The 13,758-nt window shown below is 45.2% G+C and overlaps 1 protein-coding gene across 1 annotated transcript in view; it reads right to left on the bottom strand.

Moving 5' to 3' along the window:
- POLN (DNA polymerase nu) overlaps positions 1-13,758 on the bottom strand; it is a 156,587-nt gene that overhangs the window by 16,599 nt on the left and 126,230 nt on the right. Inside the window, exon 19 of the mRNA XM_082727077.1 lies at positions 2,865-2,947. Within this exon, the coding sequence (XP_082583203.1) occupies positions 2,865-2,947 (83 nt within the window). The remainder of the gene's footprint in view (positions 1-2,864; positions 2,948-13,758) is intronic.

Genomic DNA, 13,758 nt, shown 5'->3' with positions numbered 1-13,758 from the left:
GTGAGCAGGACAGGGCTAGTGTGCACTGTTAGCTGGCAGGTGGCTGAGGGAGGGGCAGTGAGCTGGCGGGTCCCCCTTTGTGCGAGATCCCTGGGGAACTGTGACTCTGTGATCACCACCATTCTGGAAGGGATGGCCCTTCTGGCAGAGTCTGGGGGAGTTGTGGGGACCAGGTTGTCCTGCCTGTGGGCTGCAGTGGGGCTGCCCAGATGTGAAGTCCCTCTGGAGCGCCTTCTCTGCTTGCATCACAGTCCTGCTTCTCCTCGGCTGTCTCTCACTATGGTCCTCATGCCAATCATGCCGACCCAGCTGGTGCCCCCAGCGTTGGGAGCAGCAGCTTCCTTTCAGACTCCCCCCGTGAAAACACTTCATTGCAACCATGAAAGCCAGCTGGTGGGAAGCGTCTGGGCTGCATTTCCAGAGGGCTCCCAGCAGACCAGGAGACCTGATGGCTTCGCCCGTGGGAAGGACAACCCAGCCCTATGCAGACAGCAGCAGAGGCATGGCAGTCTCCTCTTGAGCGGGCCGGTGACAGCGGGAATAGTAGAAACAGAGGATCAGGGTGGGAACACTGTCACCATCCGGGCTAAAAGCAGCCAAATTACTCTTTTCACCAACATCACGGCTAATGACTCACTGCTTATTTACCAAGTGGAGCTCTTTCCTCTCCAGCAAAAAATAGAGTGCATGGTCCAGAAGGTGCCAAACTGGTGTTGGGTGCATCCTGCCATCAGCGTGAAGCTGAGCTGAGGGCCCTGTATGCTCCTGCCCCCGTGAGCGCCCAGCCAAGGTGGAGCCCCCCCCTCCATGCCACCCCTTCCCTTCCCCGCGCATGAATGCCCATCACCTGATGTCCAGTCTGGGTGCCAGTGTGGTGGCTGAGGCCAAAGATGAGAGCCGGCTGGTGCCAGGCACCAGTGCAAGGAGCCAGCTCCTCCTCGACTGGGAGGTGACTGGGGCACGGAGGTGGAAGTCTCTGCAGAAGATCACCAACCCCGGAGGACAGACTTAGGACTCCAGCCCGGGCTGCCTGCCAGGAAGTGGAGGCAACATTCTGCCCGCAGGGCCTGGATCAAGGACTCGAGGCACCGGGATCTAATATAACTGGGTGGCAGGCTGCTCTCCCCCTCCCCCACACCCGACAGTGATCCAGAAGGTTCTGGAGCACCGCAGAGGGAGGCCAAGCCGAGGAGCCAGACTGAGCCGAGTCTGAGTCACCCTGCTCTCACCCACTGAGTTCAAGTCTTTCAGTTTCTTAGCCTGTTTCCCCAAAACTGTACACAGATTGTATGCACAAGTAGGGTCAAAAGACTACGCAGTTCATGAGTTTGTGCAGTATTTATGGTGTGACTGCTATGTGCCTGGCCATGGGCAGAGCCAGAAGAGCTCCTGCTTCACGGGCTCCTTGGGCTGGGAGAATGCGCAGTGCTCCAGGAGAAGCAGGGTGCTTCATGGAGGAGGAGGGTGAGACAGGCACTGTACGGGGCCGGGGACCCAAGCTTAGAAAGGGGTGTGCGGCAGAAAGACTCTTGAGTGGCCTCCGTGGTCCTGCCTCCTGGTCTTCACGCCTTCCAGTGACACTCCCCTGGGGGGTGGGCAGACCTGCGTCTGAGCGGCAGCACAGTGACGGTCACACGGACTTGGGACCACTAGGAAGCATGCAGCACTGTAGGGCCGGCTCTGAAGAACACGGGCAGTGGCTCGGCCTATACTGGGGGCCCTCGCGGCAAGGCCTGAGGGCTGCTAACGTGCTCCCTGGTGGAGCTGCCTGTGAGACCATGGCCCCTGCTACCCACTGATGCCGGGTAACCATGAGTGTGTTACCCGGAAATGGATCACTGATACAGCAGTCAGTGACGGCTGAGAAGGCAACAGCAGAGCCAAGAGGAAGGCATGAGGGTGAGCTCTGTGGACGGGGGTCCAGCAGAGGAAGCAGCGTGCAGGGCCTGGGCTGGGAACCAGGCTGGGTGGCTGGAGGCACATTCCAGACCTGTTGTATGCAAGTTGCTCATGCCCCAGCACCACGGTTACATTGCCGAAGTACAAGGTGGGTCTGACAGATAATTGACGACATGTCTGCCCCGATGTTCTTGCACTGGAAGCTGATCCCCTTTTGCTGGCTTTCCTTAAATGAACAAAGGTTCTCCATGGCAGGGAGATGAATTCTGCTCTCAGTGACTTTGCAAGAGCCTTGTTGCCCAGACAGGACTGATCCAAAGAAGGCGGTTGGCACAGGCCAACCAACAGCCAGATGGACCCTTCCTTCAGGAGGGCTGGCTGGCCCACAGCCCCTTTTCATCCTCTCCCTTGTTGTCCTGAGGGGACGTGATATCCCACTGGTTCAGCATGATATAGAGGGAGAAAAGAGTTTAAACAGAATTTACAAAGCCATGGTCAGGAGGTTGGAGGGAGAGAGAGGGATGGTGGGAGAGAGCTGAAGGCCAGCTCTGCCTCAGGTCCTGGGTGGTGGGGTGGAGGTCAGGGTCAGGATGAGGTAGCATCTCACAGCCCAGAGATGGCCCCCCAGCACAGCCGTATCAGGTAGGGGCAGGGCTATACCCTTGGGCTTCGGCCCTGTCCTGTCCCTCCCAGCTGGGCAACTGTGGTCTCCATTCACTTCTGTGCCTCTGTTCTCTCAGCCGGTGGGACACTCAGGGAGCTGATGGCTGTCAGTGGTCTGAATGGTTTCTAGTGCATCCCAGATGTCCTCAGGCTTTTGTAAACGACACTCAGAAACTCACAAAAGTGAACTCCGGGGGCCAAGAATGATCTCTCTAAGGCACAGCCACATTTAAACACAGACATGGGATAAGAACCAGCTCCATCTGGCCAACAGGTGACACTGAGACTGGCCCGCAGCCTACCTGCTCCATAGACCGCTGAGTACACCACCTTCTTGGTCTGCTCTCTGTCTGCATGCGTCACTCGCTCTGGGGGAATGTCCTTCCTGCGTGGAAACATGGCATGTGGTCAGTGCCCATCAGTGTCATGTCTGCAGAGGGGACCATGGAGTCCAAGCTGCGCACCACCCACCAGCTCTTTCTCTGCAGGCCCTTAACCATTTCAAACCTGTCCATGGGGAGGGGGGTCCAACACCTGTGCCTTTGCTCGTGGGTTCTCCGCACAGAGGCTGACTTGGAGGCCTAGCGGCTGCTGCAAGCTGGCCACGCTCCCACGTGTCGCACACCAAAAACAAAAAGTGCTTTCACCAAAGGAGTACAACCCAACCTGAGGAAAGCCCGCTCCCAGTGCTGGGGCCCCTGGGCCCAGGAGCCCTGAGGACACTGCGGTGGGCAGAGAAGGCTAGACGGGCAGCCTCAGCCTTGCCTTGCAGAGATGGAGGGGCAGGTGGGCGAGCCCACCCTGAGGCTGCTGCTCTAAGCTCCTGAAGGTGCAGTCTGCAGAGGGTAGAGCCAGATGTGGGAGCCACCTGAGGGCTGCTGCACGCTCTCGGAGCTTCTCCTTCCTGCCAACCACACCCATGCAGCCGTGTGGCTCAGGAGCACAGGGATTGCTGACTGAGTGGGCTCTTCAGATCCAGGAGGGAAACAGAAAAAGAAAAGGGAACCTGTCCCAATCTTTGTGGGTCACTCAGCTTTGGGTCGTGAGCAGCGCTGTCAGAGCCTCCACTTCCAGCAGGCACTGCTGGGGGCTTCTGGGCCTTCTCCCTGTGTGTGAGCTGCCCTGGGCATGCGTGCTGCTCTCTCAACCTCCTCCTGGACATGGATGGCTTCAAGGGGCCAGGGAGTTGTTTTTTTCTTTCCTTTTTTTTTTTTTAAGATTTATTTATTTACTCTGGAGGGAGGGGGAGAGAGAGAGAGTGTGTGTACACGAGTGGGATGGGCAGAGGAAGAGGGAGACATGATCTCCAGCAGACTCCCCATTGAGTGTGCAGCCTGATGCAGGGCTCAATCCCACGACCCAGAAATCACGAACTGAGCTGAAATCAAGAGTCAGATGCTCCACCGACAGGGCCGCCTGACACCTGGTCCCCCAGAAGCTTTCCCCAGCTATTCCCCTGCAAGCATTCCGTGTCCGGGTATCTGCCTTGCCTGTCATCCCACACCACAAGTGGTTTCATGCCATCCACCTCACGGTGCCTTCCCACAACGCCCTGGCTTGTCTGTCCCAAGGGACTTCTGAGTTAGGAAAAACTGTGCCTGTTGTCAGTCCTTCGGGCAGTCCCCAGGTTTGAACAGACTAGACGCAGAGCTCTGCACACGAGGGCTCTGAAAGCAGGCCCTGGGCCCTGCGCGGCAGTGCGCTAAGGGCAAAGACCACAGAGCTCTCCCACAGCCTGCAGTTGCCTTTTTCTTGACTCAGTATTTCCTTGGTTGCTGTCAACTGTTGACTGCTTTCCAGAGTCCTGACAAAGTTGGTTCTGGCAGCGTTTGCTTGATTTTTTGATGTTTCTGCTGGGCGGACAGACCCTCAGCGATGCCCACTTCACCATGTTCACTGGCGTCTGAGAGTTTTTTAATTTTTACCACATGATTTCTAAGTACCAATGTATCCTTTGGGTGTTTCCACTGTGTTAAGATATTTTGCCCACTTGTTTATCTCACCCTTGAGCTTGATACCATTAACTGCTTTATTTAGATATGAAGCAAAAAGCCAACATGCATTCATGCTCAGGACAAATATATGTCAACTCCTAGGTCACCGTCCCTCCTCCCTCCCTTAATTTGGGAAATCCTACAGGTCACCAAGCTCACTTAACAAAGACACTGCTGAAAAACGTGCAGGAGCTGATTTTCCTTGTTTCTTGCCCGGGACCATCTGTGAAAGGGGGTCAGACAGACCTTTTGATGGCAGCTGCGGGGAGGGAAGGAGTGAGTGTTTAAGAGCAGGGCAACCACAACCAAGCATGCGGGTCACCTGTCCTTAGTGCTGTCCAGAGTCAAGAGTTGTCTGACAAAGCAGCATTAAACTCTCCTGGAACCTGCTTCTTCCCAAAATGTGATAAGATCCAAACAGCATAATCAATCAATAGGTATTACGGACACATATCGAAACCGTGCTCTGATGATAGGGAAAATACTTTCTTCCTGAGTACATACAGCACACTCACAATAACCCATCATACATTAGGACACACAGAAAACATCAAAAGTTTGCACAAAGCAGAAATATTAAGATAACATTCTGATCACAGTGCAAGACAATTAAAAGTTAAAACCAAAGCACCCCCTCCACATGCACAAAAAACAGAACAATACAAAAAAACCCAAACCAAACCCCATCTACCTAGAAATAAAACAAAAACACTTCTTTCAGATGCCTTTTGGGTGAAGAAAATACAAACAGAAATTATGTAACTTCTACTGAAAACATTGCATGTCAGACCCAGTGGATTACATTTAAAGCAGTGAGGAAATTTCATAACCTTAAGCACTTATATTAATAATAACAAAAGAACAAAAGTACAGTTGGCTCCTGAACAACACAGGGGCTAGGGATGCCGATCCCCTACACAGTCGAAAATCCACGTTTAACTTCTGACCCACCCCCAACCTTGACTACTAATAGTCTCTTATTGACAGGAAGTCTTACCCATGACCAATCAACACATAGTCCTCATGTTACGTGTATCATATACTGTATTTTTACAATAGAGTAAGTCACGGGAAAAAATGTTATTAAGAAAATAATAAGTGGGGTGCCTGGGTGGCTCAGTGGGTTAAAGCCTCTGCCTTTGGCTCAGGTCATGATCCCAGGGTCCTGGGATCAAGCCCCACATCGGGCTCTCTGCTCAGCAGGGAGCCTGCTTCCTTCTCTCTCTCTGCCTGCCTCTCTGCCTACTTGTGATCTCTGTCTGTCAAATGAATAAATAAAATCTTAAAAAAAAAAAAAGAAAATCTTAAGGAAGAGAAAATACACCTACAGTATTGTCCTGAAGCAAAAAAATCCTTGTGTAAGTGGACCCATGCAGTTCATACCTGTGTTGTTCAAAAGCCAACTGTACACCAACTAAGTTTTAATTCAAAAAACAAGAAAAAGAACAACAAAGCAAATGAATAGAACATACAGGAGGGAAATAATAAATTAGAATAAATATGGGAACGGAAACTGATCAAGTAGAGAACAGCAAAACACTAGATCAAATTAATGAATGAAAATCCTGGTTCCTGTAAAAAATAAAATAAACCATTAGCTGGTTTAATCAAAAGGGAACAAGCAGGGGCACCTGGGTGGCTCAGTGAGTTAAGCCGCTGCCTTCAGCTCAGGTCATGATCTCAGGGTCCTAGGATCGAGTCCCGCATCGGGCTCTCTGCTCAGCAGGGAGCCTGCTTTTTCCTCTCTCTTGGCCTGCCTCTCTGCCTACTTGTGATCTCTCTCTGTCAAATAAATAAATAAAATCTTAAAAAAAAGGGAACAAGCACAGATATACAAAGTATGAAACAATAAGGGAAGGTAACTATAGATATGCAAGAAGTTAAAAAAATCTTAAAAAGTTATTTTGCAGAACTGTATGCAAATAAATTAAAAAATTTAGTTTGGGGGTGGAGTCTTTTCGGTTTTCCATATAAAGTACCATGTCATCTGTGAAGAGAGAGAGTTTGACTTCTTCATTGCCAGTTGGGATACATTTTATTTCTCTTTCTTGTCTGATTGCTGTTGCTAGAACTCATATAGCACTTCAGTAATGTGGCAGGATACAAAGTCAATGTACAGAAATCAGTTGCTTTCTTATACACTAACAGAAAGGGAAATTAGAGAATCAATTCCATTTACTATAGCACCAAGAACCATAAGATACCTGGGAATAAACCTCGATCTGTACTCGAGGAACTATAGAACACTCATGAAAGAAATCGAAGAAGACACAAAAAGATGGAAGACCATTCCATGCTCTTGGATCGGAAGAATAAACATTGTTAAAATGTCTATACTGCCCAGAGCAATCTATACTTTTAATGCCATTCCGATCAAAATTCCACTGGTATTTTTCAAAGAGCTGGAGCAAATAATCCTAAAATTTGTATGGAATCAGAAGAGACCCCGAATTGCTAAGGAAATGTTGAAAAAGAAAAACAAAACTGGTGGCATCACGTTGCCTGATTTCAAGCTTTACTACAAAGCTGTGATCACCAAGACAGCATGGTACTGGCATAAAAACAGACACATAGACCAGTGGAACAGAGCAGAGAATCCAGATATGGACCCTCAACTCTATGGTCAAATAATCTTCGACAAAGCAGGAAAAGATATACACTAGAAACAAGACAGTCTCTTCAATAACTGGTGCTGGAAAAATTAGACAGCTGTATGTAGAAGAATAAAACTTGACCATTCTCTTACACCATACACAAAGATAAACTCAAAATGGATAAAAAACCTCAGTGTGAGAAAGGAATCCATCAGAATCCTAGAGGAAAACATAGGCAGCAACCTCTTCGATATCAGCAACGACAACTTCTTTCAAGATATGTCTCCAAAGGAAGGGAGTTGAAGGAAATTGGAAGGGGAGGTGAACCATGAGAGACTATGGACTCTGAAAAACAATCTGAGGGTTTTGAAGGGCAGGGGGGTGGGAGGTTGGGGGAACAAGGTGGTGGGTATTGGAGAGGGCACGGATTGCATGGAGCACTGGGTGTGGTGCAAAAATAATGAATACTGTTACACTGAAAAAATAAAAAAATAAAAATAAATAAAATAAACAAAGTAAAAAATAAAAGATATGTCTCCAAAAGCAAAGGAAGCAAAAGCAAAAATGAACTCTTGGGACTTCATCAAGATTAAAAGCTTCTGCACAGCAAAGGCAACATTCAACAAAACAAAGAGGCAACCCATGGAATGGGAGAAGATATTTGCAAAGGACAGTACAGACAAAAGGCTGATATCCAGGATCTATAAAGAACTTCTCAAACTCAAAACACACAAAACAGATAATCATGTCAAAAAATGGGCAGAAGACATGAATAGACACTTCTCCAATGAAGACACGCAAATGGCTATCAGACACATGAAAAAATGTTCATCATCACTAGCCATCAGGGAGATTCAAATTAAAACCACATTGAGATACCACCTTACACCAGTTAGAATGACCAAAATTAACAAGACAGGAAATAACATGTGTTGGAGAGGGTGTGGAGAAAGGGGAACCCTCTTACACTATTAGTGGGAATGCAAGTTGGTGCAGCCAATTTAGAGAACAGTGTGGAGATTCCTTAAGAAATTAAAAATAGAACCATAAGTGACTCTTAATCTCACAAAACAAACTGAGGGTTGCTGGGGGGAGGGGGTTTGGGAGAAGGGGGTGGGATTATGGACATTGGGGAGGGTATGTGCTTTGGTGAGTGCTGTGAAGTGTGTAAACCTGGTGATTCACAGACCTGTACCCCTGGGGATAAAAATATATGTTTATAAAAAATAAAAAGTTAAAAAAAAAAAAAGAAATTAAAAATAGAGCTTCCCTATGACCCTGCAATTGCACTACAGGGTATTTACCCCGAAGATACAGATGTAGTGAAAAGAAGGGACATCTGTACCCTAATGTTCATAGCAGCAATGGCCATGGTCACCAAACTGTGGAAAAAACCAAGATGCCCTTCAACGGATGAATGGATAAGGAAAATGTGGTCCATCTACACTATGGAGTATTATGCCTCCATCAGAAAGGGAATACCCAACTTTTGTATCAACATGGATGAGACTGGAAGAGATTATGCTGAGTGAAATAAGTCAAGCAGAGAGAGTCAATTATCATATGGTTTCACTTACTTGTGGAGCATAAGAAATAACACGGAGGACATGGGGAGATGGAGAGGAGAAGTGAGTTGGGGGAAATTGGAGGGGGAGATGAACCATGAGAGACTCTGAAAAACAATCTGAGGGTTTTGAAGGGGTGGGGGGTGGGGGGTTGGGGGGAGCCTGGTAGTGGGTATTATGGACAGCACATATTGCATGGAGCACTGGGTGTCATGCATAAACAACGGATTCTGTTACACAGAAAAGAAATTAAATTTTAAAAAGTTTAAAAATTTAGGTTCACATGGACATTTCTTAATAAAACACAGTTAAAAAAATTGGCCCCAATAGAGACAAAAGTTAAACAGATCAGGGAAAAATGTCTAAAGAAGAAAGAGAAAATCATTAAGGAACTAACCCATAAAGCCCTCCAGGCCTAGACAGTTTCAAAGGGGAATTCTATCAAACCTCAGAGACCAGAGAGACTCCATGCTGTCTAAATTGATTCAGTGTATTGAAAATGAAGGAAAAAATGTATTTTATTAAGTGTGTATAACAGTTATACCAAAACATGATAGAGTATAACAAAGGAAAATGACAGACCCTATCTCCCATGAATACTGATTGATGTGGGAATCCTAAATAGAATATTGGCAAATAGAGTCCAACCCTCTATTAAGAAAATAGTACTCATGGCCAAAAATAGTTTATACTAGGAAAGCAAGGTTGGTGCAATGTTAGGATATCTATTAACATAATTCACCACATTAATGGAACTAAGGAGCAAATTACATGATTATCTATATAGTTGTTGAAAAAAATCCTCTGACAATAATAAAAACTTAATAAAAACTCTTGGGAAAATAGGAATACCTGGATACTTCCTTAAAATTATAAAACATACATCCCAATCCTAAAGCGGGCATCTCACTATATGGGGGAGATACCAGAAGCATTCTTATTAAGATCAGAAGCAAGCAAGGGTGGTCACTACCTCCAATACCATTTAACATTGTTCTGGAAATATTAGCGAAATCATCAGAGGCATAAGAATTGGAAAATTTCAAGAAATCTATCTCTAGTTGCAGATGACAAGGTAATATTCTGGAAATCCCTAGAGAATCAATGATAAAATAATTCATAAAGTAGAAGGAAATAAAATTAGCAATGCAAGGCAATAGGCTTCATGTACTCCAATAATCACAGAATGAAGACACAATGGAAGGGAGGACCTCATTTACAACTCCAACGAAAAAGATAAAATACTTAGGAATAAACAACAAGAAATGTGTCACACCTATATAAACACCTATAAAGCTTCCTGAAAGTCACAAAAGTAGACGAGATTGAATGGAAAGGCATCCCTTATTCTTTTTTCTTTTTTATAGATTTTATTTATTTATTTGACAGAGAGAGATCACAAGTAGGCAGAGAGGCAGGCAGAGAGAGAAACAGGTGGAGAGAGACAGGCTCCTTGCTGAGCAGAGACCCTGATGTGGGGCTCCATCCCAGGACCCTGAGACCATGACCTGAGCCAAAGGCAGAGGCTTAACCCACTGAGCCACCCAGGCGCCCCAGGAGTCCCTTGTTCTTGAATGAAATGTTGCAACATCATCAGGAAGTCAGCTCTCCCTATGGTCATTTGTGTATTTAAAGCAATCTCAATAAAAATGCCAACAAGCTTTTCCCTGGGACTAGATGCTAATGTTTATGCGGGCTAGAAAGGCTCACAAACAGGAGAGCCACCCAGACGATAAGATGGGCAGCAAGCTCTGTATAGTGTGGGAGGTGTGTGAAGAGCATGAGTACCAGAGTAGGACAGAGAGCTCAAGGCCAGACTTGATGACCACCTACAAAAATCCCCTGGAGCAAAGACGGGCTTCCTGGTAGACAGTTCTGGGACAGCTGGAGAGCCATTTGGAGAAGGGCTCCAGAAAACACGGCAGGCTCCTCTGTCTCCTGGGTATAAGGAAAGGCTTTCTGACTGAGACTTGAGTCTGGATGCAGAGAAAGGAAGGGTGGTTAGACCACCACCACCACAGCCACCATTCCTGACCCCACGTCTTCTGCATGGCATAAGATACCGTAAGTGAAGAGAAAAGACAAACAAGAAACTAGGAGAAAATATTTGTAACATGGATCAGAGACAAAGGACTAACACCCTAACGAAACCCAACATTCCTACGAAAGAAGGATGAAAATGCCCGAGAGACAAAAGCCAAGTTCAGTGTGCAGATTTCCGCTGGCCGCGTTGGGGCACAGCCCCCACTCCTGGAAACTCAGAGGGATTCTGTTCTCGCATCTGCTTATTGGGTGACAGGATAGTGAGCCACCACCATACTTCGCCAAGCCCAGGTCAGCTGACCTTTCGGGGTGCAGGAGAAGTGTGTGAAGGGGCTTAATACAAAGTAAGATGACTGACAAAGTAAGATTACAGCCAGCGATGCAGGCTGAAGGCTAGCTTGTGAGTGGAGGTTGGTGTGGTCGGCAGAGTGAGTGAGGTCTCCTGGTGTTTCCTTTTATTGTTTTCCAAAAATTAATTTATTCAAGTATAGTAAATGTGATAAATTGCACCCATTTTTAGTGTACAGACTAATGACTTTTAAAAAATGCATACACCTGTATCACCACCAGTACAGTCAAGATACAGAACATTTCTATCAACCCAAAACATTGCCTCGTGCCCTCTGAAGTCAAACCATCCCTAATTCTGCAGCCCCAAGCGGGTACAGATCCAGTTACGGCCACTGTAGATGAGATCTACCTTCCATCTTATATAAATGGAAGCATATGGTACATATGCTTTTGTGTTTGGCTTCTTTCTCTCAGCTTAATATAGTTTAAAAATTTTTTATTATTGAAGAATAATTGACATGTAATGTAATAATGTAATGTAATGTTAGTTTTAGATAGCGATTCAACAAGTCCATGCACACACAGTGCACACCACAGTAAGGGGAGTCCACATTTGTCACCAATGTTATTACAGTGCCATTGACTATATTCCCTGTGCGGTACTTTTCATCCTGTGACTTACTTGTTTTATAACTGGAAGTTACTATCTCTTGATCCCACTCACCTGTTTCATGCATCCTCCCATTCACAACCCGTCTGGCTGCTACCAGTTTGTTCTCTACTTATGAGTCTGTCTCTAGTTTTTATTTGTTTGTTGGTTGGTTGGTTTGTTCATTTGTTGGGTTTTTTTTTAGATTCCACATAAAAGTGAAATCATATGATATTTATCTTCTCTGTCTGACTTATTTTATTTAATTTACTACCCTCTGGGTCCCTCTATGTTGTCATGAATGGCAAATTTCATTCTTTCTTATGTTTGAGTAATATCTTTATGTATTTATCCACTGATGGACAGCTTGGGAAGCAGCTGTACCTTTGTTATTGTAAATAAGGCTGCAATGAACAGAGAGGTGCATTGTCTTCAAATTAGACTTTTCCTTTTGTTTTGGTAAATATTAGGAGTAGAATTACTAGATCATGTGGCATTTCTGTTTTTAATTTTTTGAGGAATCTCCATACTGTTTTCCATAGTAGCTGCACCAGTTTGTATTCCCACCAACAGTGCACGAGGGTTCCCCACTCTCCACATCCTCACCAACACCTGTTGTTTCTTGTCTTTTTGATTCTAGCCATTCTGACAGGTGGGACGTGATATCTCATTGTGGCTTTGATTTTCATTTCCCTGACGATGAGTGATGTTGAACATCTTTTCATGTATCTGTTGGCCATCTGCATGTCTTCTTTGGAAAAATGTCTACTCAGGTCCTCTGCCTATTTAAAAAATGTATTTTTATTGTTATTTTTGGGTACTGAGTTGTATAAGTTCATTTAAATTGTGGATAGCAACCCCTTATCAGATATATCATTTGCAAATATTTTTTTCCATTAAGTAGGTTACCCTTTCGTTTTGTTGGTGGTTTCCTTTCCTGCACAAAGGCTTTTTATTTTGATGTAGTCCCAATAGTTTATTTTTGCTTTTATTTCCCTTGCTTCAGGAGGCATATCCATAAATATGTTGCTAAGGCTGGTGTCCAAGAGATTACTAACTGTGTTTCTTGTAGAGGTTTTATGGCTTTGGTCTTGTGTTTAGGTCTTTAATCCATTTTGTATTTACACTTGTGTATTGTGTAGGAAAGTGATCCAGTTTCATTTTTCTGCATGTGGCTATCCAGTTCTCCCAACACTATTTGTTGAAGAGGCTGTCTTTTTCCCATTGCATATTCTTGCCTTCTTTGTCGCAGATTAATCAACCATTTAAGTGTGGGTTTATTTCTGGGCTCTCTATCCCATTCCATTAATTGATGTATCTATTTCTGTGCCAGCTAACATAATATTTTTGAGACTTGCATTGCTGTGTATATCCTCAGTTTGTTTCTTTTCCTTGCTGAGAGTTTTCCATGGACACAATTAGTGTATTAATCTTCTGTTGATAGACATGGATTTTTCCAAGTTAGGGCTACTGTGAATACAGCTAGAAGTACTTGTAGAATACAGCTACAAGTCTTTGTTTACATGTGTATGTTGATTTCTCACAGATAATTACTTAAGAGTGGAATTGCTGGCTTGTATGCTACGTGTGAGTTTATCTTATAAGAAAAGGATTATTTTTTCCCAAATGGTTGACAATTTTACACTCCCAGCTGCTCCGTATGAGCGTTGTGGTTGCTTCACATTATTGCCAACAGTGATTATTAGTCTTTTTTTAGTTTTAGCTGTTCTTGTGGATATGGAGAGGTATCTAATTGTGGTTTTAATTTGCATTTCCATGATAACTAGTGATACTGAACATATTTCCACGTGCTTATTGGCATTCATTTTATGAAGTGTCTGCTTAAATCTTTTGGGAGTTACTTGTCTTCCTATCATGGAGTTGTAAGAGTTTTGTATATATTTGGACAGTCATCTGTTGTCAGAGGTGTGTATTGTAAATATTTTCTGCCAGTCTGTTGCTTGCTTTTTCATTGTCTGCTGGTATTGTACTAGAGAAAGTCTTCTAAATTTTGATGCAGCCCAATTTACCAATTTTTCAATTAAGTAGCTGGTAATTCT

The sequence above is a fragment of the Mustela nivalis genome (assembly GCF_964662115.1).
Source record: "Mustela nivalis genome assembly, chromosome: 4".
Lineage (NCBI taxonomy): Eukaryota > Metazoa > Chordata > Mammalia > Carnivora > Mustelidae > Mustela > Mustela nivalis.
This window is presented reverse-complemented; position numbering and strand designations above follow the sequence as displayed.